Source organism: Anser anser, assembly GCF_964211835.1.
Source record: "Anser anser genome assembly, chromosome: 9".
Classification (NCBI taxonomy): domain Eukaryota; kingdom Metazoa; phylum Chordata; class Aves; order Anseriformes; family Anatidae; genus Anser; species Anser anser.
This window is the reverse complement of record NC_139729.1, coordinates 26,961,660-26,988,706: the sequence shown is the minus strand read 5'-3', so window position 1 is coordinate 26,988,706 and position 27,047 is coordinate 26,961,660. Positions and strand designations below refer to the sequence as shown.

General features: G+C 47.1%; 1 protein-coding gene and 1 long non-coding RNA gene across 5 annotated transcripts in view; both read left to right on the top strand.

The window, feature by feature from the left end:
* Window positions 1–3,459: 3,459 nt before the first annotated feature.
* On the top strand, window positions 3,460–11,804 carry LOC310903937. 2 transcript variants are annotated; one of them, XR_014587933.1, is made up of 3 exons: window positions 4,162–4,365; window positions 7,557–7,711; window positions 9,304–11,804. It is a non-coding gene; the product is annotated as an uncharacterized lncRNA (long non-coding RNA). The 2 variants fall into 2 exon arrangements; XR_014587932.1 differs by lacking the exon at window positions 7,557–7,711 and having other exon boundaries at window positions 3,460–4,365.
* Window positions 11,805–14,475: 2,671 nt separating this feature from the next.
* LOC310904274 (schwannomin-interacting protein 1) overlaps window positions 14,476–27,047 on the top strand; it is a gene marked incomplete at its 3' end in the record, with an annotated part of 139,996 nt that continues 127,424 nt past the window's right edge. For 2 of the 3 annotated variants that reach the window (XM_083848751.1, XM_083848752.1), the window contains exon 1: window positions 18,474–18,676. Coding sequence is in view for 1 of the 3 variants with exons in the window: in XM_083848750.1 (XP_083704876.1) it covers window positions 14,524–14,532 (9 nt within the window). Of the gene's footprint in view, window positions 14,533–18,473; window positions 18,677–27,047 lie in introns of those variants that run through there. The other variant, XM_083848750.1, reaches the window with a different exon arrangement.

Below are 27,047 nucleotides of genomic sequence, written 5' to 3'. Positions count from 1 at the left end.
CCTACATGCGGGTAACACGCGTGCCATTGCCTCTGCACGTCTTATTTAGCTGAAACTCTTCTTACAATTAGAAAATTCGCTGTAGCAACAATTTCTTTAATTGCTGGGCCCAGAGTCCGTAATTAAATTGATTCAATGAATTATTATTGTGAGAGCAGAATTACTGTGTGATTAAGAACATAAATTAATTTTTGTGTTGATGATAATGCCCAAACTTGTGTATTTGGACTCAACAACATTTGCTTTTAATATTTCAAAGCCGTTGGCTTCTGAACTGTGTGCCTACAGGAAAGGGAACGCACTTGGTGCCGAAGGCTGTGCGGCGTAGTCTATCCCTTGTCGCTGTCTTTCCCCTATTCTTCATCTTCAGATAAATAAATGGAATAAAAAGGGAAAAAGCAGTAAATGGTTGAACAGAAAACAGTGGAAGACAGTTGTTCAGTCTACATTTTCACTAAATAATTAAAGAAGCTTTTCCTCTTTTTAGATTTTTTTTTTCTGTAATATTTTTCCAGTTATCTCAAGTGTATTAAATACATTTTGAGTAGTTACCTAAATAATGGCAATCTGCGGAAGCTAACATGCTTGCAACTGTTTTTTTCCAGCAGAAATAACCCCAAATTTTGTGGATGCTGAAAGTTATGAACCTGATGCGTGCAATGAGGCAGAATGCTGTATTTTAGGTACGTGCCAATTTAGTAGCTGAGAAGAAGAAATGAGGGATGAAGAGTGCTGCTTTTGAATAAATATTATTCCATTTCCCTCACTGACTCCTGACCTACTGCAAAATTTCTCTTTATGAAGATTGGGTCATTAATTGTGCATAAAAATAAGATCCCGCTACACGTCCCATCTTTAGCGAAGAAACCCGGGACTGCACGAGCTTTACCCCATTAAAAATGCAAGCTTTTCAGCTTCTTGCTTCACCACCTTGTCAGCTGCTGTTGAGCTGCCGTGGGAAGGGGAGGGACGGCTCTGTCGGGTGTCAGGCTGGAAACGCCTCGCCCCCACGGGGGTTCTCTGAAGGGAGGCTCTGCAGCGCTAATCGCTTCGGGAGGAAAGCCTGAACGCTCCTCGGCTGGGAGGAAAAATTATAAATACAGATATCGGAGCAAACACATTTCTGATGAGAGAGGCTTTAAGACCCCTCGGAGGCGAGAGATCCAAGTCATGATCGGGCAAACCTCGTCTCTGAAATTAATTGACGGGCAAATGAGAGGGAACGCTAATGTCGGTGGAGTCCTTGGTGTGACACATGGTTGCTGAATTCCTGGGAAACGTGCAGCACTGTCTTAGCAGTGAGCTCCTGAAAAGCCGAAAGGATTAGATTCGGGGAGAAAGACGAGATAAGAGCGATGAGGTGGCTGAGGAGCCCGGCGGAGGGGGTAATTGCTCACTGTAATTGAGGAGGAATATCAAAAGAACTTGACACGAATGCTTGACTTAAAACAGTGGGTAGAATTATGAGACTTGAGGAAAAGTAATTAATTAGGGGGGAAATTCTGTCTGTTTTGTCGCTGGAAGAAGTCATTTAGACATTTAGCTGGTCCAAAAACCTTCTGAGCTTTATCCTGTAGACAGGTAACGCAGCGTCCCTCCAGTCGGTGCCAGGCGCCCCTGCCCCGCGATGGTTCGTGGAGATGCAGCTCGGGAAAGACCGGGTCCAACCGCATTATTCTTTGAAATGGCACTTCCCCTGTGCCACCAGCTTTTCCCCCAAATACAGCCCCAAACGCAGAGCTTCCAGTGCCTATCATCTTTTCCTGCGAAGATCCTGTTTGAAGGGAGATCTCTTTAGACATTTCGCCTCGGCAGTGTAGGAACTGGCTGCCTGGGAGCGTGTCCTTGTGCCTGACAGCACGTCTTCTCCTCCAGACGTTTGGGCCACCGCCGACCACGCTCCTGTGCCTTGGTGCAGACGGAAGGAGGTGGCGCCGGGGCAGCCAGCCTTCGGAGGTTGGGCTTCTGGGCTGAAGCTTTCCTAACGAGAGCGAGTGAGAAAGTTGGTGAGATGCGCCCTGCATCCTATACACGTGTACACGTGTATGTACACACATGCATAGAAACCAAAGCAAAGACCGTGTACGTATGTATATGCGTGATTATAGGTAAATATAAAATAAAGTAATTCTTGAAAATGACTTTGTAGTCTTGTGTTCCCTCTGCTCCCCTCCTGTCCCTTTCCTCCGCTCAGCCCTTCCCCTGCCGTAGTGCTGTGCTTGGGGCTGAGCGATCAGCAGCTGCACAGGACTCCTTCTACAGGTGAAAATCAAGGGAAAACGCAGCTTTTTGTATCCCCAGGAGAGAATTAATGCCCATTGTTCAGAAGACAAAGGCAGATCAGTAGATTTGCTATGATGAGGGCATTAGAGATCATAGCTTGGCTTTGGGTGCTGATTACGAAGGGGGCCTCCCCCCCTTCCCTTCTGCGGAGCACGAAGCACAGCTAGGCTCACGAGAGAAGCGGGAGGAGACGGCCACGGGCGTGTTTTTAACAAGTGGGTTTCCTGGGCAAGGGCTCAGTGCTGGGCTCGGCTCCTGCTGGCCTGGGGGCCGGGCACTGGCACCGGCTCAACGGGGTCCTCAGCGGGCAGCAGGGGACCGTGTCCTGCTCCCCTGCTGGCTCCTGGGGGCCGGGAAGAAGCCCCTTTCCTAGGAAACCCCAAACGGCACTGGGAAGAGCAGAGAGGGGAGGCTGGGGGCAGGTCTCCTGCAGGAAAAGCTAACAGATGATGTGGCAGGACGGAGCAGCGGGGACATAAGTCTCTTTGCGTCTTCACCGCTGGCTTAAGAATCGTGAATTTAAACAAATTTGGTTATAGCTCAGTCTGCTGCTGATGCATGCTGCAGTTCAGGTCTTTTGCATTTCAGTTTATAAAGCCCTACTTAACACACAACAGTCAAGCTGTCGTCGGTCAGCCACAGATTTATTGTTCAAACCACAGTTCATCACACGTCTTACTTCCTTCCAGACACTTCCAGGTTTGGGCATGAATCTTTATCGGTCCCCGTAATGAGAGCTGCGAGGATTTGCAGAAGTGAGGACTAGTTCACCTTGGCATTGATGAAATGTCAGTAGCAATAAATGCCTCGCTTTCTTCACGGTGGAGGAGAGGCCGTTTCCCTAATGAGCTAAGATACAAATGTAATAAAGAAGCTATCACAATTTTCTTTGATACATGAATTAACGTGTTATTTAACATTGCTTCTGTACATTATCACCCGTGGTGATTTATGTTCTGAAGCATCCACAAGCACGTTTATTCAAGCCCTCCCCAACCCCCAGCTATCTGCTCCTACAAGCGGCTATTTTTTAAATACCAAGTCTTCCATTTAAATTCTATCAATATCTGGTGTAACTATAAATTGCCCCTTATTTGGCTGATAATCTTCAGCTGCTCTCTATGGTACTTGAATGCTGCAGCAAATTATGAGAACAAGTAAGTATTGCCATAGCTGTTGGGAGGTGTTGGTCTTCTGAGTTTGACTTTGGAGAGACTTTGTGGTATCGTACGTGCCTCACATCCAAACCCTTAGAACAGACTATTTCATATATAATTTTGCGAGGGGTTGTTCAATAATACAGGCACAGGAGGCAAGTCTGATGGAGAAAAGATAGAACAGTCCTCAGAGTGAAAATTAAAAAATAAAATAAAATCCAGAGCTCTGTAAAGAACAAGCGGTTGTGCAGAGAAAGGGCAGATTCATCACAGGAGCTGGTAGAAAAACAAGAATTCAGTGGAATACAGTCACGCTTGCGTTTTGGACTACCAGCTTTAAGTACTGATGGGGTTTATTACCATCTAAAACAGCAATAGGATTAATTAGGGGCTTCTCTGGGGGCCTATTGCTATATGCTGCTGTGGTCGGAGAAGCGTCCTGCTGGGAGCTCCTGTTCCCCACCGTGTCGTTTTCCCTGGTGTGCCCAGGAGCAGGTGCTGAGCACAGTTTGCTGCAGATGGTGGTGGAGGTGGCGGCTCTTCCCCAAACGTGGCATTGAAATTGAATCAGAAAAGATGTTATCACGACTCAAAAAATATCAGTATTTTTCTAAATTAGAACTGATATGGTGAGTTTTCCCAGGTGACATTTAATTCACATAAACAATAATGAATTCAAAGTTTGCGCACCTGTTACTCCATAAAACAAGGTGTCACGCATTAGGTTTGGCTTCGCTCTGATTTTATTAATGAACTCGTTAGCGAGGAGTAGACACAGCAGTGAGCCTCATCTGCACCTCGTGAGGCCGCAGCTCTGGGCTTTGATGGAGGGGAACCACAACGAAACCTTCATGAACACCTCGGTGGAGGTGCTCTGAGTTCTGCTGGTTTTTGGCTTAACACCCCTGGACTTGTGCTGCTCAGGGTATGGGGTTAAGGGGGGAAGGACGGGGAAGGGGCTGGTGCCGAGGTGCGTGCTGGGGTCTGCCACGGTCTGTGCTCTGCTGCATGCAGGACCCTGACCTCGTGGGGCTGGAGGAGGGCAGCAAAATATCTGCGTCCCGAGGCACGTGCCGAGCAGAACACCTGCGTGCCGAAATGATGATTTCTTTTTTAGCCCGCCACGTAGCGTGTAGTAACAGACCGCCTCTAGGAAAAAACCATCGGTGCTGTGATGTGAAAGCCGTCTCTGGCGTTAATCCAGGCTGATCTATACGGATTAGCATATTGATCCCAGCCTTAGATAAAGGAGAGCCTCTTGCAGGGGTGAGGGGTGTGAAGAGGCGCGCAGAAATGGGTGGTGCAGAGGTCTTTGTTCAGTTTGCTGAAACTCATCATGGGCTTTCTCGCGTAATCCGGCATTATGCGATTTCATTAAAAAGAAAAGTTGAGTATCTCTGAGGGTGGTTCCCATAATTACCAAATTTCTTTGAAAACTCAGTTAAGAAGCCATCTGGCCTAGGGATTTTATTGACCTGTCACTGGCTAATTATGTTGAAAATTTAATCTCTTATGATTATCATTAATAACTGCCCAGTGCTTTGAAAAAAAACTTTTTTTGTCTTCAAGTGTTGCCGTCTTTAAATTTCAAAAAGTAATGAGGGGAATGTTTTCTCAAAATTAGAGGAAATGTCCTCTTACGAGTGAAATCCAATAGATTTCACATATAATTGAGACGCGCAGCAGTCAGGAAATGCGGAGGTCTGGTTTTAGAGCCTAGCGCAGCCGCCACGTGAAGGGCCCGGACCTGCTGCGCTTTCCCATAAAAACATGGGGGCAGCGGGAGCAGGGGGGGTGATCTCTGAGCCCGGGGGAGGTCCTGCTTCCAGCCTCAGCTCTGGGTGAAGGGAAGCCGCCTGTCTGGGGCCGTGGGCTCCGTCCCCAGCCTCCAGGACCCTGCCAGGCCCACTTCAGGACAGCTCCATTTCCCCGCTCGCTCCTCTGGTGCTGATGGTTTGACATCCCGTGGAGAGTCCCTCTGTCCCCTTGCCGTTAATTATGAATATTGTGCCGGCATTCTCAAGTGTAAGCTAATTAAAATAATTACATTCAGGTGGGCATTAGGGCATATTGCTTTTGTTGTGAGGGCAGCCTGCTGCCGGCTGTGCTCCCTGAAGCATCTCCGAGCATCTCACGGTGCTTCTGGGCACCAGCACCAGCTTCTTCTCTCCTCAGACCCCTTTCGTGTAGCTTGCAGAGGACTTCCCGAGGCACCGTTTTGGAGCGGACGGTCTCACCACCAGTTGCTCCTCACACACTGTGGTCATTTTGGAGGCACTAGGGGTAGGCGGTAGTCGATAACCATCTCTGCAGGCCCAAGGGCTGCTCGACAGGGAAGGCTTTCAGCTCTGGTGCTCCACAAACAGGTGGAGCGTGGCAAATTATTATCTTTGGTAAGGATTCTGAGGAAAAAAGGTTTCCATCTCACCTAGCCTTAACAAGTATTGAGCAAGGCTGGACTGCACACAGCAGCCCTTTCCCTGCTCTCCCATTTACCTTGTTCACCGTGTACTGAATGCCTTGCCGAAATCTGACAGACACCTCTATAGAAGCAAGAGTTCATCACAAGGAGGTTTTGTGCCCATTGCCCATCGTTTGGGAACCCCGTGCTGCCTCATATCCCCTCGTCCAGGTGTTCTTCCCCCTCCCCAGTCCTCTTGGGAAGTCTCACGCATGTTTGAGGTCAGCCTAATGGGGCCCAAGCTCTTTCCCTCCGTGTCTAAATACACACGATGCATTTGGAATTCCTCACTGAAATACGGGAAATCCTCAGTTTGCCGGATGCAGAACCAAGTGATGAGTTCTGGGCTTGTTTTAGGATACATTGGGTTAAAATATTTACCGATTAATGACCTATTATCCACTGGAGTCCTTTAATATGGATTGCTATTATCAAAGAAGTACTATTTTATCTGGGTTTACAGTTAGCCTTCCTCCACTGGCTCCTTAGTGCAGCTAATTTAGCAAAATTGCATTTAAATGAGTCCCTGATGAGAGACCCAGAGTTCACATTTTTCTTTTAATAGACATGTTAGTCTTCCCGCATGCTGAAATCCCACAAATGGCCCTTCGCTCCTCACCAGCAAGGCAGCTATTGTGTGTCAGCCGGCGCGCTCTGTGCCTGGCCTCCCCCTGGGGAATTGCCCAGCAGTCGTGGCATTTCTTTGAGCTGAAAGACAGCGTTTAAAATTGGGTAATTTATATTTATATAGCGGTTGGTGTCCTTTATCAGAGGAGTCTTGCTATAAGCTTCTTTCAGCAAAGTTCATTTCAAAAAACAAATTAATCCAATACAAATAAGATTGTGCCTTTCTTCAGGCCGAGGCCTCTGAAAGTTAAATTGTTTAAATTTGGGGGCTTGCTGGGACATCACGCGGTCCCATGAAATCCCACGGATTCTGTGCGAAATGCTTCTAGCTGCTAAAAGCAGGGGGATGCTGCCGGAGCCCTCCCCTCAGCCCCAGGCAGGTTCCCCATCCTGGCTGGGGACAGAAGGCGTGAGCTGGGGGTGCCTGGGCCCGCTGGCTTTGGAGCCGGCAGCAAGAGACCGATTTCTTTTCCCTGTTCCAAATTGTTTTATTTCTAGGGTGACCACCCTGTTCACTGAGGTTTTGGTCATGGAGTTCTCGTGAGCCGTGTTAAATTTGTGTTTGGCAGATGTGGATGCCTGTAAAAGATCAAATTAAAAAAAAATAAATAAAATGAAGAAATATCATCCTGCTGCAAAGAGCAACTCCCTTGTCATTGCATTTCCTTCCTTCTCCTTGCATTTCCTGCCCCCCGCTTTGCTGTGACATCCTCGGGTGTCCCTTCAGGCTTTAGTTACGCATCACACGGGGATGCTTTGTTTGCCAAGCAGGTGCCTGCTGCCCTGCCGGTGCCAAGATGTGCACCACACCACCAAGTTGGCGCTGGGTCCCGCCGTGCCCGGTGCTCTGCGGGGCTCCCGGCGTGTCCTGGTGGCCCCGGAGCTGCTCCGGGCAGGGCAATTAGTGGCAAGCTAAGGTTTTATGCTGTTTAGACCGATGCAATCTTTTACATTTTATAAATCAGGAGAGACCGTTTATCTTGTTCCCCAGGCGCCGCTAACAACTAATTAAAAACCATAATTAACAGGAGTGAAGCCACCAGAAGATGGGAGGCAGAGGGAGGGCTGCTCCCAGCCGATGGGAAGAGCACCTGGGGGCTCTCCGAGGAGGGGCTAATAAATACACTCAGCACTGTGACCTCTTCTGGCCGTTTGCTGTCCAGCATGAAGTTTTAGTGTCAAAGTAAGCCAATTAATTTTTTCCAGATCAGTTTTGGCTCAAAATTCAGCAAGGATGGTGGACTTAGTTCAGAGTGCTTAAAGTAATAGAGCCGATGGGCTGCTCTTCCCTGAGCAGGATAGTTACGCAAGTGTACGGTGATGTCTACTCCCAGTTATTTAAGGGCTTTGTCTCCCAACAGCAGCCAGAAGCCCTCCAGTAATGCTCCAGTAGCTGCTCCCTATGGGCCTGAGACTTCGGGTTCCCTTGCAAGGGGCTGGTGCGGGCATTTTAGAGAACTTAACCGGTGTCGGTAGGAACCCGGAGGGCATTTTAAAGTTTTCCATTCATTCTTACTCGGGACTGACAGATGTGATGTCTGGATTTGATGTAAGCTCTGTGGGAGTTAGCGGGGATCTCGCCGAGCGGCCGGCGGGAAGACAAATGCTTGCAGAGTGCTTCCACTTGCTTCCTTGCGCAGTGCGAGGACTTTCAAAACAAATATTCTTGAGATAAATGAGCTTGTAAAATGCATTCTTCACTCAGTGTAGTGTTACACGCTGCTCCGAGAAGCCTCTCAAATGAAAGAGCACTGTAAAGCTTTAGATAGAGCAGGATTCACAAGCAAATCAGAGGGATGGAAGCGTTGCTGAAATGGGCCTTGGGCAGGTGACTTAATTACAAATGGCCACTAATAAAAGGGGCGGGAGTGACAGTGCTGACTTTAAAGAGAAATTACTGCGACTCTACATTACTTCTGCTGCTTTTCCTAGCCAGGCTGGGCTTTGCACCATGCTGCCCTGAGGCTGCAAGGGGCTTTTGTGCTACAAATGTGTTGGTTTAGCAATGGAGATGTTGAAAATGTACCATTATTTCAAAAAAGTACCATTATTTCAAAAATTGGTCCAGCTGTGGTTGAACCAACAAATATATAGCAAACCGAACCAGCAACAGTGCCGTGGGAAATGACTTCTAAATTAGTTGTGGTGTTAGAAGAATAATTAAGCAGTATTTACTTACAATTATATCCAATAACTTTTTAATGCTGTGATTAATTAAATTCTAAGATTTCCTCATAGTCTCTGCATATATTACAGATGGAAATTAATTTTCTCCAGCAACTCATTAAGGTCCTGAAATGCTGTGGATTCCTTTTAATCAGTTATTCTTTGCTTTGCATTGTAAATCTTTACATGTGCATCAATCAGCCCGAGCTCCCAAACCGAGCCACGGGGAGCTGCAAATTAGGGCTGGAGCCGCTTACCTTTGCTTTTATAAACTAAATTCTAGCTCTGTGTTACCAGCTGTGGTTTTTCAGAAAATAAAGCCTCTTCCTGCTTTAGCCAATAAAATCTTTTGGAACATTGGGTTTTAGTAAGCTGAAGATAGGGTGGAAGGTGGATTTCATGCCACCAAAACGCAGGCACTGAAGGTAGCTGCTGATGGAGATGGGAGCACGCAAAGTCCTCTCCAAATCCAGTATTTGCCAGGTGTTTCTATGTGAAATTGCTTCATTTGATATTAGCTGTTTAATCATAAAAGCTTATTCAAATACACAATACTTCTATATCATACATGACATAGGAGAAATCTGTTTTTTTTTTTTTTTCATCCAGGCAAGGCAACCTGAGGCAAAACCTAGGGTTTGAAAGCAGCGAGTAGGAGAGCTGGGGCTGGGGCTCTGCGTACCAGAAGAGGAGTTTTACTGCATGTGCCCCAGGATAGGGGGTGATCCCCACGGCTGCCGGAGCAGCACCTTCCCCGAGCATCCTCCTCCCATCCACTGAAATGAACGCCCAGCACCAGGGACATCTCCCAGAGAAGCAAAGCCGGATGCCGTGATGACACCGGTATCTTCTGCAAGCCTCTGTGCACTCTAGGAATCCGCGTTCTCCAGGCTTAAAATGAAACCTGCAGTTCTGCAAGGAATTACGGATTCAGACCGATACCCCGGTGTGGCGCTGCCAAAGCGAGCCAGATGCAGGGCCCTTTTTGTTGGATAAATATGTCTGGAAGCGACTGAGCGCGGGCGGGATGAGAGAACTTCTGCTTAGCAAAATATTTGAATTAGAGAGGCAGTTCAGTAATTGCATTTTTAACTATATTAAAGCCTGTTCCTTGAAATTTGATGAAGGCTGTTGGAGCCCTCCAGTAGCTTTTGTTTGGCTGTGTTATCCAGGAGTTGAAATCACAAACAGATACGGTAATAAGAGATTGCTGTAAAATTTCGGCAAGTGCTTCCTGGCTAATTAGCTCCCCAGAGGGATGGGATTTGAGCGGACAGAGCCAGCTTTGCTCTCCTTTTCCATTGGCATTCTAGGAGTGTGTAGCTGAAAACCTCCACCCATAGCTGATCTCCATAAAAGATTAATATGCTATTTATAGGATACGTTTTCTTTAGTACACAATAAGCGCGTTTTAGCCAGCCTTTCAAGGCTTTTAAAACCAGATTACATTGAAAGTCTGCTTGTTGCGTCCTGTTGGCTAAGACCGTAGAGCAATTCCCCATGTAGCCTTACAGCCTTGGGAAGATGCATCGGCACAGCACATGGGACACGGCCCTGCTCTCCTCCTGCTTCGTGGTGGCAGGGATGGACCCCACAGGTCCCCGTTTGCCGGCAGGGAACCAGGGGCCCAGGAGGAGCTGTGGGTCCCACGGGTGACCCAGCAAAGTGGGGTGAGATGTGCCCGGCTCCTGCCCGAGGCCTAGAGACTGCGGGCACACGGTGCTCCCTCGGGATCCGCAGGGGTTGGGGATGTCGGGAGGAGGGCACGGAGAGGGAAGGGAGCAGGTTCTGCCTCTGATGGACCCGGTATCTTCATAGAAAGAGGTTCTCCTTGCCTGATTGTAACTAGCCTTCTTTAACTTACATTAACTGGCAGTTAACTTTAATATCTGATAAAAATTGGATAATAAAAATCAGATCCTTTTTCTATTGAGGTATTATGATCTTACAGATAGAGCAATTCAGCTTATTAATTATTCGAGGACACCCAAAGCTTCTTTCCCTTGAGAAGAAGAAAGTCCTCTTGTCCTTTCCTCTGTAATCGTGTCTGGGAAAGATTTTGTGCAAGTTGCCACCATAGGTGCCGTGGAGCTGTGTTTTGCCCAGTTCAGGTCCCACGGCTGGGAGGAGAAGCAACAGGCGACACCGGGTGCCTAAAGATGTTTGGGGCCGGGGCCCAGGCGTAAGCTCACTTCCACGCGGAGCCCCAGCCGCCCGCGTTTGTCACGGTGGGGCCACAAGAAAGTCACTTTCCTTCTCTGTGCAGGTACTGGCACGTGAGAGGGCTCAGCCGGGGCAGGCAGATGGTTGCAGCGTTGCTGTCTACTTTGTTCTTTCTTTCTTCTTCTGAATTGTTTTTATTTTTTTTTCGTTTCCGTTTCAAAATGCAGAAAGGTGATTATGAACAAAAGCTCAGAAAACTGGTGAAATGCAAATCCTTGTGACAGGGTGCGTAATGCTAGGCAAAGCCGTCTTGCCCCGTTTTTGACAGCATGGGAGAAGTGCAAAAGACGTTTTCCTTGTTGTTTTTATCAATGATACCGCTCTCTGCTTTAGTCGTTAGTGAGACTGCTCGGAGCGGGGAGGCGGAGGCTGTCAGTCGGCTGTGAGGGAAGGAAGGGCACTTCGTGAAGGGTCTGGGGGCAGAAATCCAAAGCCCAGGGAAAAATAATCTCCCATAAAGGATGTGTAACGGAGACCTTGACGCAGTTTCAGTCCAAGGTGCTTTGAGTTCTGTCTTTGCTGTGAGAAAGATAATTGTGCGTCCAGCTAAACGACGTGCTGGAGCAGTGTGGTTGTGGGGACACCGGCAAAGAGAAGCGGTGTGCACAGCAGACTGTCAGGCAGCAAATACAAAAACAGCAACAAAAATAACACTCAAATGGCACTGGCTGGGAGCAAAACATGCTTCATCAGCCTGGCAACTTTCATTACCTCTTGGTAATGATCTCTCTTCAGTCCCACGGAGACAAAGGAGAAATTAAAAAAAAATATACTGAACATGTTACACATTTCAGACTTTCGGTGCTATATGGAACTTAGACAGACTCCAGGTCATGAAAATCCCTTGTGTGGCTAATGCTCCCACACCTCTCTGCTGGCACAGCACCACGGAGCGTGCAGCCCTGACGGCTTGTGACAGCTTCAGCACCCTCCCCGTCGGAGAAGTCCGTGTTTCCTTTCACACGCCAAAATAGTTGTCAGGACCAGGCGTGCTAATGCACGACCACTGCAACAGGGAGCAGTGCTGGGGACAGGATATTTGCAAAATATTTCTTCCTCCTGCTCGTCGCGAGGCGGTGCTGGGTTTGCAGGGCTGGGGGTCAGGGCACGTCAGGCACGGCGCGTGGAAAGGCCTCGCGGGGCCTCGCTGTGCCGCGGCAGTGCAAGGCATCTGCAGAGGCAGGGAGCTGGCAAAATAAGATGTATGATCCTCCCCTTCCCGGGTCTCCCAGGCATCGCTTCCTCTGTGCAATCAGAGCTTTCATCCATCTTTCTAGCCCTGATGCTTTGTCTTAGTTTTGGCTGAGGTTACTTGCAGATGGTGGAGCTGGCTCCTCGGTCTTCGTGTCGGTCGTCAGAGTGGTGCAAATCAACCAGGGCTGAGGGTCCTGCTTTACGCCAAATATCTGCAAGGTCCCCACGTGCCCGTGCCCAGGGGAGCAGACAGCCCAGCTGCCCTGTCCCCTCTGCCCCGTGCTCTGACAGGAGCTGGAGGTGCAACGTTTTCCAGGTTTCAGCCATCCCTTCCTCCCATCGACGCTCCGTGCCCATTTCCTGCACTGTGCAGAAAAACCCACGAGCCCCATCTTCAAAGTGGAGTTTGCCAATGGTTTTAGACAAAGCACCCAGCATCAAACTGGCCATGGCGGTACACGGACTGTCCGAATCACCACTTTGGCCATGTGGCTGGACCAAGTGCTTCACGTTCTGAAACGCCTGATCTTTCCTACCTCGTTAGGCTAACGATGCCATGAGCACCAGGCTACCCACCCGCAGAAACGCCCTTATTCCCTGGAAAAAAGTGCCCACGGGCGACGCAAGCCAGACAGCAAGCTTTTGGGGAGCTTATCTGGCGCCTGGGGAGCTGCGTGCCGGGGGCTGCGTCGTGGTGGCTGGGCTGCCTCCCCCTGCCCGCCTCCCCGACACACTGCAGTGGTGGGGACACCGGGGCTCTGGTGCCCGACAGCCACCGGGAGCCTTGGGAGCCTGATGTGGGCACAGCTGGCACCTTTCAGCCGCCCCATCTGCAAGACTGGGTCTGAAAACCATAGAGGAACCCGATGTCGCAGCACACTGACATGAAAGATGTCGCTGCTTCTGTGTATCCAAAAATAAGAGGCAAATACTTTGCTCTTTGTCTTGGAGATCTTCTGTTTTCCTCGGCACTGCCTTCTGTGTCACTAATGAATTCGTGTTTGTTTGTTACTGTTTGATTTTCTTCCCAGAGAGGACTGATTTATTAATAGGAAGAAAACAAGCAATAGAGAATCCCTCCAGTTATTTAGCCTAGCTTGACTTCTTACTCTTCTTTGTTAGCTAAATTAAAAGCAATCCAAATCTACAGGAACCTTACTTCTAATTTTGAGAGCTGTAATTATTAGTAGCTATATTTACCAAGACACTGTCTGAACTTGTAACTAGATTTTAAATTAGTGCATTATCAGTGCAGGGAATAAAAGAAGCTGAATTTGGCTACGCAGTTTAACCCACACTGCGTGGCGCCTCTTTTCCCTTTTCATGCCAAGGAAGTGTTTATTTACAAATTTTTTATGAGTTGACATTCATTTTGCATACATGCCTGCAAAATATCTAAACACAGCAGGCTGCGCATTCCTGAGACGTTCTGGGGCTGGGGTTCAGAGAGAAACACCAAACTTACCCATTTTCATGAATAATACAGTTTTTTACATTTTCTACAGGTCCAGGTGTACACACCAAGTGATCTTGGTTACCTCTGCCTTATGGAGCCTTCTGACTTGTGTATGAAAAACTTGTGACTAGCAGTATTTCTTGTTATTTCAACTATGGACTTGGGTGTCTTGGTTCTATTGGCTTAAAACGCGTAAATATTTGGACAAGCTCAGTGTCAATGTGCTGACACTTTTGCCATGTGCTTGAAAACATGTGAATTATCTTTATAAAATGGATTTTAGCTTCCTGGTACTGCTGAAAACCCTGAAAACAAATTTGCTTCTGTGCCTAAACAGCGCTACGAACCGCTGTGAATCCACCTGGAGACAGAAAAGGAATTTGAGTTACCTTTGTGCCAGACGTAATAACCTTCACAGCAAATAGCTGATGGAATCACCATTTGAAGTTTGTGCTGGCATCCTGGCTTGTAGATATATATATATATATATTTATATGTATTTGTGTGTGTGTGTGCGTGTACCTTCCGTGCTGGTTAATTTCTGATCCAGCATTGTTCCTGGATGAGCACTATAAAATGAGCCGAGCTGCAACCTGCACATCTTTGCAGAACGATTAGAGCAGGATCCAGACCCATCTGTAAATCCGAGTTTCCCTTCATTTCCATGGCTATACGTCTCTGAATGACAGCGAATTCATTCCTGCGCTGGAGAGTTGCCAGAAGTTTCTCATCTCGCTGTCTGTGGGCTGCTCGCTCGCGCTCTGGCTCTTTTTTTTTTTTTTTTTTTTTCTTTGAGGTTTTCTGATGCCTATAGAGTGAGCTCAACTCCAAGGTTTGCAGCTTCGCTCTCGTCTGCTATTCTGTACGAGCCAGCCTGGGCGCCGCTACAGTCGGGAGTACTGCGTGAACGTCAGATTTCTCTCTCGTTTCCCTGCAGGTGACTCAGAAACTTCACAATGCGTCTGGTAACGTATTTCATTTTCTAAATAAATACCGAAGCATTTCTCTTGTGCAGCTTTGTGAGCTTTCGGCTAGACGAGTTTCCTTAGAACTAATTAAATGAAGCGATGTCGGGGGGTGGCGGATGCCTACTGGGACATGGATGCTGTTTGTTTTACTTGCCAGCTAGAGATGCACAGGCAGATTTCCTTGAGGAATCTTAAATCAAGCAGCACTTTTTCCTTTAGATAAGGAGGCTTGCACAAATACAGATTAGCAGATGCAATTCCTAACGTGCACAGAGCTGCAGTAAGTTTATGAGAGAAACTGAAATTTAAGACCGTATTATGTTGTAGGCTCAGAAATGAGAGCATCATCTTCACGTGATAACGATTTATAACGGTGCTCGGAAAAATGCCTGAGGTTTCGGAGGGCAGTGGTCATGCTGCTGTTGCAGAATTCCTCTAGGTTTAACTGCCCTTTTATTTTTGCTCTGCAATTATTGGAAAAAAATGTGGCTATGGTTCATGGGGTAACCCTACAGGGCTTTTAAGCCTCGGTGTTCAGCAGGCATTTCAGTTATTTTAACTACGAGCCCTTGAATAGTAAGCAGATCAATATAGGGCTCCTGTAGCCCAGAGTTCAGCTGTTTGTCAACATGTAAAACCTCACGGATTTTGTCGTGTGCAGTACAGACAGACTGCTAGATTCGTATGAAGTCATCCAGGAAATGCTGCGCTGACCAATCCTGGCTATGACAGTGGTCAAAGAAATGAAGTAATTAATCTTTGATTGATTTTTTTTGGCATTCCTAAGACAATAGTTGTAAGAGGCAAAGATTTATTTCAAGGGGGCTAGTTTATGCATTTAACGTCAGAGCTCTTTTTAGATCAGATTCTGTTTTTCTTCCTTTAGAAATACTTCCCCCAAGACCAGCTTACACCTGGTGCAAAACTATACATCATTTCACTACAATGCAGAAATAGCCCATGAGGCTTTTTCATTTTCTTCTCCCTACAAGCAGACCACTTAAATGTTGTATGCATCATTAAAAAGCTATCCATCAGAAGGCAATGCATGGAAGCGAATATATGTAAACACCACAGGGTAACAAATAAAACAAGGTGCTATTAACTCTGCAGAGAGATAGTAGATGGAGACATTTCTGAGGCAACCCGTCGGAGTTAAAGCTGCCTGTGGATGGTAGCACAGGCATTTCATCGCGGGGCCCGGAGGCAGCAGGTGAGGCTGAATCCTGCCCGGGCGACACCTCCCCGCGTGGCATCCTCTGCTCCTCGTAATTTAGTGGGAGAGGAGGAGGAGGAGGAGGTTTAGCATGTTGGTATTGATGTATCTGACATAGCACAGAAGATATGGCTCTTAGCTCTAGCGTGGGTGGATGTAAATAAGCAAATATTGAATTATAATCCCTACAAAGCTAAAATTAATCTGAGCTTTTATGTTTTCCAGGACAACTTGTCAGACAATGTAAACTAATTTGCCAAATTGCACAGGAAAAAAGAATGCATTAGGAATATCTAATTTACCTGAAGCTGAATATATTTTGATTCCCTTTACTGCCTGCTTCAAGTTTTTCAGCCTTTTGGTAGGCTTGATGAGCTCTATAGGTAGTCTTGTAAATGAGAAAAGTACATAAATAATTTACCTTAGTAGTAAGATGCTGGAATTCACTCGATGTTCACAAAGCAGTGCTGTAAAGCCTCGAATATGGTGCCAAACGCTTTTTCCACCTGCTTGCACCGTGCATTTCAAAGTACAGATGTTATACGTGACCCTCGCTTGCTTTAAAGCCCTGCCCTCTTAAAACTCCAGGTTTATGTCACTGAAGGGTCCTGCAGGTTCTTACTCTTGCGGGTTGTGGATTCACATAACCTTAGTAAATCTGAAGGTGACGGTCGTACTGTTTCAAAATGCCTTTAGCTTCACACAGACCTGCAGCTGTGCCTACTCTTCCCTGTCAAAGCAGCATTCAACATGTGGAGAGCCTGGGCTGTAGCTGGCAGCGGTGCGTGTGGCAATGGAGGGGAGCAGTGCCCAGGGCCCTGCCTGCCGCTGCTCACCATCACCACGGTGAGCAGCGGCACCACACCTCGTCTTCTTCTGGCCTCGTCCGAGAGCCCCATGGGGGCCCGGTGCCCGCCCAAAGGCAGCTTCATACGTGTTTATCCAAGTTCAAACACGCCCCCGTGCAGCAGGTTTGATGAGTAAATACGGTATGCAAAACCACCCAGACATAACGTTCACGTTTCTGACAGAACAGCATTGTCAGGAGTTTAACCGGGCTTTGGTCGAGGGACGGGTGAGGCGGGCCCTGCTGCCTCTGAATCCGGCAGAGGTTAGATGTGGGGACGTTTTCTCTTGGTCAGGTCGGGTTCTTCGAAGCGTACATGGTGTGTTTTTGGAGAAAAAGCAGTGCTAGGGGAGATATCTGCCGGGCAGGAGCAATGATGAGCTCTCTTCTACAACATCTCTGCAAGAAAGACAGAGTCAATTGGACTCAGAGGATACTTCATTTAAAGGTATGTCAAGTAAGTGAAGACAGACGTAACCTAAACCAGTCCTCAGGAAAGCTGTGAGCGGTGATAAAATGGCGTTGGTGGAACCAGGCTAACGTGATGTGGTTTGTACGGAGGAGCCGAAATGGGCGTTAAATCGGACTGGCCCATCTAGACGGAGCTGTTGGGAGGCAGGGAGCAGAGAAGCTCCCAGCCGCAGGCTTGGGTGGTTTGCGCCCCATGTGTACAGACACCCGGGAGCAGCAGGCCTCGAGGCGGTGTGGCTGCCTTTGGAGGCGGTGTTTCTCTTTGAGCATCCACCTCGGCTGCCCCCTGGCCGCGGGCAGTCCTCCCGCCAGCCACGATGGCTCAGAGGAGCTGGTTTTTGGGAAGACGCTGAGTGAAATACGTACAGTTTAGCTAAACAGGGAAGGGCAGGGAACAAAAACTACTCAGCAGTCTGAAACTGTTCAGTTTTTGAGGAAGGGAGAGGAATTATTTATCATATTATGAAGAGACATAATGAAAAAGATGATAAAGGCATAGTTATGCTGAACAGAGGAAAACTTTCCTGCTGTAGGGTCTTTTTTTATGGTATGCAAAATACCCTCTGCAGGGAGGCAAATGAAACTTTACTGCTTTAGTACTGAAAAAGAGCTGTGACAAGCTCTGTCCCCGAATGAATATGGCACATATTGGATCAGGAAACTCAACTCATTTTTTAAATCTCTATTACCATTCCATGGCAAAAGAAATTTGTAGTAAAACTTGAAGTTATTTTCAGAATTCAATGAGGTGTTTAAATAGGGCTATTAAATTATAAGTGTTTAAAACACCTATAAACTGTAGGTGTTCAACAGAACTGTTAAATGCAAAGTGTAGCTGAGGTGCATTTCAACGCCAGCAATGCCATCCAACCTTCCTGGTAAGAAATCAGACTGATAAAATCAGGAGAACATAGTAAAGTTCTCCAGTAATTCTTGCACAGGTCAGCGAATATGCTATCTGGACGTGGAGATCGGTGCAATCAACCCTCCATGCCCAATTTTAACTGACAGATCTGAGAACAGCCGAGTTGCTTAAATGTGGAGGTGTTCCCAGGGAAGTGCTTCCAAGCCCTTTGCCTGTCCGAGGGGTGGCCACACGGTTGCCGGTCACTTGATGGAGTGACCAGAATGTATTTGTGCAAACACTTTGTATGGCCAGCACGAGTCACGGTGGTGTAAGCTCACCGCTCCCCCCAGGAAGAGATTGTGCTGAACTTTCTCCTAGACAAACAGCACAGGGGCAAGAGGAAGCCAAACCATCCAGGGTATTGAAGCAAGGTTTGGTTTTGCGGCAATCCTGACTTTACCTCCCAAGGGTTTATGAAATACCCTCCCCTACCTCAGTGCATGGAGCCAGAACTAGGCGAGATTTCTGTTGTAACGACTCCGCTGCTGCACCTGCCCGGCCTGTAACAAGCCCCGGCTGGGCGGCAGGAACCTGGCGGTGGGGTGGGACCTGCCGCTGCTTCCTTCCCTGCCTGGCCCCGGTGAGAGCTGGTGGCTCCAGGAGCTGGGCTGGGCGGCTTTCCCCTTCTGCTGCTGGATGCTGAGGTTGTCCTTTGTCTTCTGTGTTGTTGTTGCACCAGAGCGGAGGTGGGGAAAAAGAGGTAAGAACCCCCTCTTGGTGGGGCTGGGGGAGCTGCACCCCGTTGCAGGGGAGGGGTCTCCTGTGTCTGTTTATCTTTCACGTTTGTGCTTTAAAGTGTGTTGGGGAAAAAATACGTAACTTGTCTTATAGAAACATCCTCTGGGCAAAGGAGAGGAGGTGAGTGCTTTCCTCCAGCACTCCCTGCCTGTGCGGGTCCGAGGACTTGGTGTGCTGCTGCATTTACCCCGGGGCTCTCTGGCGAGCAGCCTTGCTCCCCAGCGTGCGGTGGGCATGGGAAAGGTGTTGAGGTTGGGCAGGACCTGCCCAGGCAGACTGGGGAGCTGAAGCAGGGGGTTTGGTTCCCTCTGTAGCTCCAGGGCAAAATGTTTTTTCGTTCCAGCACCAAAGATACGCTGGGTAGTGCTGTGCCTTGCTGAACAGCTGCAGGGGTTACCCGCAGTCAACTTAATTGCAGATAAACTAATACTTCTTGTAAGCTGCTCTGCAGTTACGTTTGAGTGAGATGTGATATGGTGTAGCACTGTAAAGCCTGATATTAATTTTTAATAATCTTTGGATATGCTTTTGATGGATGCCCTCTGTAGAATATTAGTCCTTGTCCTTCAAAGCCCCAGCTTTCCTGCTGGATAAGCTGTACCGAAGCATACGTCCTGTTCCAGGTGCTCGCAATCAGCTCGTACTTGTTAGGAAGTAAATGGCAAGGGCTGTGCAGCTCGTGTCCAGAGGCATCTGTGGTTACAGCTGGTCAGGATGGAGGCTTCTGGTTATAGAAAACAGAAGTTGTTCCTCGTCTGATAGGAGTGTTTTGATAAGCTCCTAAGGAAAAGGTAAATCAGTTCATAAGAGACTGAAAGATACTTTTTTCCTTTAAGGATATTTTTTTTCCCTTTTGTAGCCTTTTCTGTACTTGCTTTGTTAGCTAGACCAGAAACACCTTTATACAATGATAAAATATGCCCAAAAATGCAGATTCATACAGCTCTTAGCTCTGAGAATGACCAGAGATGAGGAAAATCCTTTCAGAATGACTGTTCCCTCCTCCCTTCCCCCCGACAAGTTCTGCCGTACGCTCACCCACATTAGTGAGCCCTAAGTCTGGTATGTTAATTTAGTGCGTCTTGCTTATTCTTGATGAGCATGAAACAAATTAGTGCATGTTAACATCTACTGCAGCGCTGCCTCAGGTTGCCTCTTGGCAGATATCCCTGCATCAATTTCTGCCGCACTGAAGGTAGCTGAGATTGATCTTTCTCTTGCCATCCTGGGCATAATCCCAGAAACATTAGGCTTGGAAATCTTTCAGCAGAAATGACTGGTGATTACGCTCGCTGCCTGCCAACGCAGCCCTCACCAGGAAGTGGCAAGGATGACGGTCACACCTCGACAAATGGCCTGACGGTCTGAGTCCGTGTCGGTTCGGAAACAGGATATTTGTGTGCGTGCAGCAAGCCCAGCAGCTCCTGTGGTTTCCGTTCCTCGTCAGTGCGCTGTTCTCTGGGTTGACCGCTTCTGAATAACCAGCGTTGACCACTTCTGAATAAACAACAGCTGCTGCGGTGGCACCTGAGCACCGGTCAGGCCCTCCTGTGGAGGGGCTCGAGGGCTGACCGCTTGTGCTTTTGCTGGTCGCACAACATAGGATATTGCAGGCTTTCCTATTTAACCCAGGAAAGAAATTACTCTCATAAAATATCAAGGAAAAAAAAATCTCAAATGCTAGCTCAGTGGTAATGGATGGTGGTGGGGCATCACAAGCTGTAAAACAGCAAAGGAGAACCAAGGCGATGTTCTTTGTGGGCTGTTCCCATCGCTGACCTGTTGGTGCCCACTGTGGATATGAGGGTGTGCCTGTGTCGCCAGCTGTAGGGCTTCTCTTCCCCTTTTTGTTCTCACGTCCTTCTCCAGGACGAAGCTGCAGCTGCAAAGGTCACCAGCCGTCAGATGTTACGAGTCAGTGTTGTTATCCTCGGAAGAAAATTGCATCACTTAAGCTAATTACCAAATGGCATTTCTCCTCTGAAAAATTGCATACCTGGGCTCTCTAGGAACACAGAGTGCAGAGCTTTGAAAGCAAAGTCATTCCGAAGGCTTTTTGAGCAATGAGATTTTGTTAACCCGCTTCCCAAGGCACGATCGAGCGTAGCTGAATAATGGCTGTACAGGCACGACCTTCCCTCACAAACGCCAGCCCTCGCGCGTTTAGTATTTCATTAAGCAGGTTTGTGCAGCGGCTAATGTAAAGTCATTGCTCAAGGAGGCGCTGAAGTTACTCCCTGGGAGGGTGAGCTAATCTCTGCTCTCGCTTTCGGGCTGGGGTCAGGCTGGCTGGCCTGCGGGAGCCGATGGGCATAGCAGCCTCCCTTACATTTCTCAGCCTAGTGGAAAGCAATAAATTAAAATGTTTGGGTTTCAGGGGTAGTTTTGCAGAGGTGGTTGGGAGCGCTGGATGCTCTGCAGGTGTCTGTTGGAGGGGGGCAGGCGGAGCAGCTTGTGATGCTTGTGCATTAGCTTTGTTTTGTGATTTATTTATTTTTTTCTTTGAGAGGATGGGTGAAAGGACTGCTCACCTTTTCATGTGTCCCAGCAATTCACATCTTGCATAAATTCCTGCATAAGCCTGGCTGCTAACAGCAGTGGTACAACCCAGTAAAGTTTGGTCCTATTTCTGAGGACTTCGAGGAGATCTTAAAGCCAGATCCAAAAATTCTTAATGTGTCCAATTCTTTCATGTGACGCTTCCTATTAGAACATCCTTCATTAATAAAATAAAGCTCCCCTTATCAGTACAAATAAACAAATATTGAATGCAGCAGTAAGCAAGTAAAATAAATAATGTAACCACAGCTCTTATTTGTCAAGCCAGGAGTTTGTCCCCAGGTCTCTGGTGTGAATCTCAAAGGCAGGTTTCAGAGTAGCTTTATGCCATCTCAGAACAAACAAACAACCCCCCCCAAAATCGCAGCAAATTATGGAGAGGGAAGCTTGGCTAAAATCACACTCTGCAGATCTGCAGGGCTTTTTGCCTCAGACTCGCTCACAGGATTGGATTAGATATTGTTGATGTGACTTCTTGCTTCACACTTTTAATGAAAAATATCTTTCTGTCCTTCTCTGTTTGCAGAGGATAGCTTACAAATGTGAAGTCCAAAGGCAAATAAAACACCAATATTTACTGCTGTTCAGAATCTTTTTTTTTTTTTTGAGTTTCATGACATTTGGTGTTTTGCTTTATAGATTTTAAATGATAATATATTGTCTTTGAAGTATCTTGCAAATCACTAAAACTGCATGAGATTGTGTAAGTCAATCATAAATTTATAAACCGCCATTTGAGAAACATTGATTTTCTTTTTCTAATATAGAATTATATCTTCTGTTTTGAGAGATTTCTTCCCATCTCATATTACTTGAAGGTTAAGGAAAGAAGAAATAGAAAGTAAAATTGGAGCCTTTGATGTCAGTTTTCCTCTATTTTTATCTTTCTCCTCTCTCTTTCTCTCCTTACCATTCCAAGATTTTCATGCAATTACTGAGGACGGCATTTCTCATCTTTCGTTAAAAACGAGCTCACCATCTATTACATTTTATACAATTGCTATATCGTCTAACCATCTAGATTTACCAGATACTATGTACATTTTACTGGCAGCGCGCTGTCTTCAGGAGGAAATTAAAAACTAAAAACCCGTTCCTCTTATTTCCCATTTGTTGCGTCCCATCGTTCTGGCTCTTGCTGGAGCTGCAGGCTCGGGGCGCCGCGTGGCCATCGCGCAGCCTGGGCCCGCTGCTGAGCCCTGCCTCCTCCCAGCGAGGAGCTCCAGGCCCGCTGGGTGGGAGCGTGCCTTCTGCTCGTACGTGAACTTGCTGCTTCTGCTGCACTGAATGGCAGTGTCCTGCCCTGACCGTCGCTTGCCTACGGTCCCTGTGACGTGCCTTCTGACGGGGGCAGCTCCAGCGCTCCCTCTTGGCAGGAGAAGCTTTCTCCAGAGCTTGGCCATTGCGGTGACTTATCTCCAGGGTGCTGAATCTCTGTGAGCCATCCTGGATCCGATATTCCTGCCACACCAAGCGTTGCCTTCGGATGCAACAGTGATGGGAGGGATCCGGGCTGGTGTCCTCCTCCTTCCCTCCCCGCCTGGCAGGGCCCTGTCTGCGGCGCTGTGGGGGGCAGAGGTGCTCTCTGGTTTAGTTCTGATTTTATTTTTTTGTATCCCTCAGGTCACAATGCAAGTAACTTAAAATCAGACAAGTTTTGCAAATAAATCTGATTATATCTTCCAGTTTCTTTTGTGGTTCATTTGTTAATAGTGAGTTTAATCTGGCCTCAAGTTCACGCAATTTCAGTGTTCTTTGTAGTCTCCATTAGGTTTGACTGATTGCTGTTACCATCTGCAGATCTTGACCCTTTGCTCATCCCTTTCTCTACATCAATAATAGAAGTAGTACCATGGAGCCTGTGAGCCCAGGCTGTGAAAGTTTTGCTCATTTTATTCCTGAATGCTGCACATGTAAGTCCTGATATTCAAGCAGGGAATTCATGTTCATGCTATCAGCTCAACTACCTCCATTTTATCCATTTATCGTAATATTATTTACATTTATTAAAACCCTATTGGACTATGTTTTTCTAAGCTAGTTTCTTAAAAAAAAAAAAAAAAACAACTAGCTGCTTTCAGAAATATATAGGCGCTTTGGATAAACTTCCCATTAATACTTTAAACCACTTGAATTTAACTTATTTTAAAGCATTTTACATGCTCATATCTTAGTAAATGAGCAGTTCTTTAAGCAAGCTTTTGTTTAAGATAATATCTGCAACTGGGGCTTCTATGGAAATACGTTGTTGCAGGATGAGAGTTATTCCAGGTGATTCTGCATTTGCTCTCTGTAGCAAATAGTCTTGATTCTGGTAAAAGGTTACTGGATTTTAGGCATATCTTCTCTCAAGGAATTTATTTTCCTTGAGCAAAAGCTTGTTGCGCGAGGGTAATTTGGTACCAGCAGCACTCCTGGAAGGACAAGTTTTGATTTATATGGAAATAAAAGTGGCGGAGCAATGTTATTTCCCACCTTAGGAAGCATCTCCCCTGCCGTTCCGTCCTCGTGCTGAACGAGGCTGCTCCTGCTGGTTCTCACTGCAGACGCCGAAATGCTCAGAACCTCGATGTCCTGGCCCTTCTGTACCAAATCAAATGCTCGAGTTGCTGCGGAGCTGTGCTTCACGTGGGAAACGTGCCATTGTCGCTGTCTGGTCTATGCAATGCTCACCTGGATTTTAGGTGTGTAAATGTGCTGCACAAAATAGGTGGGATCTCACCGTGTAAGAGAGCTTTTTAAAAAAAAAAAAGTCAAGTGATGAACAGTAGCCCGCAAGCTTCTCATTCTCTCTGTTCTCACTGAGGTTAATGCTGATTTTTCTGTTAACCTTCTCAGGAACAGGCTAAGGCAAACAGTGAGAGCATTGGAAATTCCCTTCAGAGTATTTAATATAATGCTAAGAAAGATGTCAGTGTCACAGGAAAAATTAAGTATATCTTCTTTTGGCTTAATTTTTGCGGTAAAGCTGACGTCCTGTCATAAATCGCACAGCAGCTGAGCGATCCTCTGGCTTTCTAAGAGCCATACGTGACCATAGGGCCTGTCTGGCATGCCCTACGTGCTTTTGTGAGGCAGGAGGCAGGCCGTGCGGGTAGGCTTCTCTCCCAGAGCTGGAAGTCAGCCTCGCGGCCTGTGTAGACAGAGTGGGATTTTGCTGCTTAAGTTCTGTTGGTGATTTTCAAATGTAATCCAAATAGCTGAAGTCAACCACCCTCTCTTGTGTTACTTTGGATGCTAGCCTGGTGTGGTTTTGCATCCTCCATCAGCGTGATGGGTGGGAAAACCCGGCTGGGTGCAGAATGGGCCCTGCTTTCAGAAGAGCCCTTAGGAATCAGTGGGTGCCTTCCCCAGCTCTTGTCCTCGGAAAGGCTTTCAGATGGCCCACAGCACCTCCGTTGCAGCTCGTTTACCCCCTCTGCTCCTAAAGGGGGACGCGTGTGTCCCCAACGCCTGACTGGAGACTTGCTCGTGGGGGTGCCCATGGGTGCCGGGGCAGCGTGGCGGCGGGTGGGTGGGTTTCAGGGGCGCTGTCTGGTGTCCGGAGCACGAGGGGAGCGACACCGAGGCCTCACATGCTGCTTCTGCTCAGGAGACGACAGTAGGACACTGCTCTGACCACTTTTTGGTTTGCGTTTCAGTAAACTCTTAGTCTGGTGTCAAACTCCTCATCCCTCTGATCCCAGGAAAATGGGGTCTGCTTGCACACGACAACAAAAAGCTGCACTGGGTAACGTTAAACTGGGATGTCCAAACTGAAGTGTCTGTCCCAGGCATAACAATCAGTCTTAAATTATCCGTTTAAAAACATGCAGCCGTAACTTTGCCTGCTGCTAATTGAAAACAATTCTCCGTGGAGGCCTTAGTTAAATGCAGCATCGCAGGAAACGTGTGGACGTGAGATATGACTAATTGTAAAGTGATTGTGACTTTGGGCAAACTTATCCTTTCGTGAAGCCTGAAAGAAAGGTAACATCATCTCTTGCTTAGTACGAAGAGCACCAGCAAATTGATGTCACTGAAGCAGGGAATTTAATGGCTGTTCTGCAAATTAAAAGCTACATTCTCCTTACGTTTATGATGAGAAGTAGCGTTCCTGAGTGGAGCAGAGTAATTAAAAGTAAAACAGAGGCCTGAGGATGATGGATGTGACCCGTGGCGCTTGCACGCTGAGAAGTCTGTATGATTTTTCCCCAGCAGAAGGTAAATGGGAGATTCATCATCAGGACAGCAAACATCCCCAGGCGGGGGTGGGGGATGCAATCACGTATAGACCTGTCACTCTAAGAAGCCTATGAATATTCTTACACACATTTTAATTTAAAATATTGGTTTTACTGTCAGTCGTGAAACTTCAGGTTCACTTCATAAGCAAAGCAATGAGTTCAGTGATAGATGTGCCCCGTCAGACTGGGAGGTGTTCTCTGCAGGGAGATGAAGTGGCCAAAGACACTGAGTGCTAGTGGAGCCTGTCACAACCCCAAAAATAACAGCATTAAGTAATTTAGCGTCTTACATTTATAATTGAGTATGACTTATCCAGTGATCTGTGACAGTGTAAATTGTATTGTACTACAGGAGCTCAAACCAGTGGACAAGATTAATGGTCATATAATGGAAAGAGATGTCTGAAAACACTTTCTTCCTACAGAAATTAAGAAGCATTAATTTAGACATAAAAAGCATAAATGTTTGAAGACATTGGCTTCCTAGGAGTGATAACATGTATAATAACAGCACTTTTCAAGTTTATTACTGTTTTCAGTATCACAGATGGCTGCAAATTGTAGGGCTCTCTCCTATTGTGTATTTCCCCTCTGCCAAATTAACAAAAGAATGTTAAATCTTGGCTACCCTTAATATAGTGCATATGTTAACTATGGAAATTACTTCATTGTGCTGCTAAATTGAAGGAAGCAAGACAAGATGTGGGGAAATGTGTGTGTTTCAGTTGGTACTGGGTATTATTTTGGGATTCAGACTTATGTTCTGCACATAGTGGGGCTCTTTGGCAATGAGTACATTTGCATTTCATGTTTGCCAGCACATTTCTGTTTTGAGTGCTTTCATGTTTCAGTTGCTACTGGGTATATTTCGGGACAGAAACTTATGTTCTATATAAACCGGAGCTCTCTAGAAGGTGAATAACTTCATATTTGGCAGTAAGTTTCTGTTTTGAGTGATTTCATCCTGACTGGCCATGCAGACGCACATTTTTCTGATCAACGTGTTGCTTTGAATTATAAAGAGGAGATTGCCCTGATCTCAGTCTGGCTTCTGCTGATGGGGGAAGCAGAGTACGAACAAGTCCTGCAGATAAAGCAGGGCTATAATATGCTGGAGGTTACAGCTGGCAAGGCCTTATTTCACTTGTTGCAGATCCTGGAAAGTGCGTAGGCGAGACAAGGGTCTGCCGGCAGATGAAGAGCAATATCCTAGCTAATGGACCCGAATGCTACCGGGGGATCTTGTCTTCTGAGCTTGTCTCAATGGCAGCACTTGTGTGAAGGTCACTCCAGTCGTGTGTTTTGGAAATCCTCGTGTGATCTGTGGTTTTCTGGATGCTCAGTTTATGACCCTGGGGCCTGAGGACTCCCAGTTCCATCTCAAATCTGAAATCCACAGGTACACCCGAGCGTTCCCCAGTTCTCCCTCCTTCCCTCCACAACACAGACGGCATACCATAAATGAAGGGAAAACTTTGCTCTTGCTCTCACCTCTGAATCACTCTGAGGAAAGGCAATTTCTTCCCCAGAATGGGTAATGAAATGCAC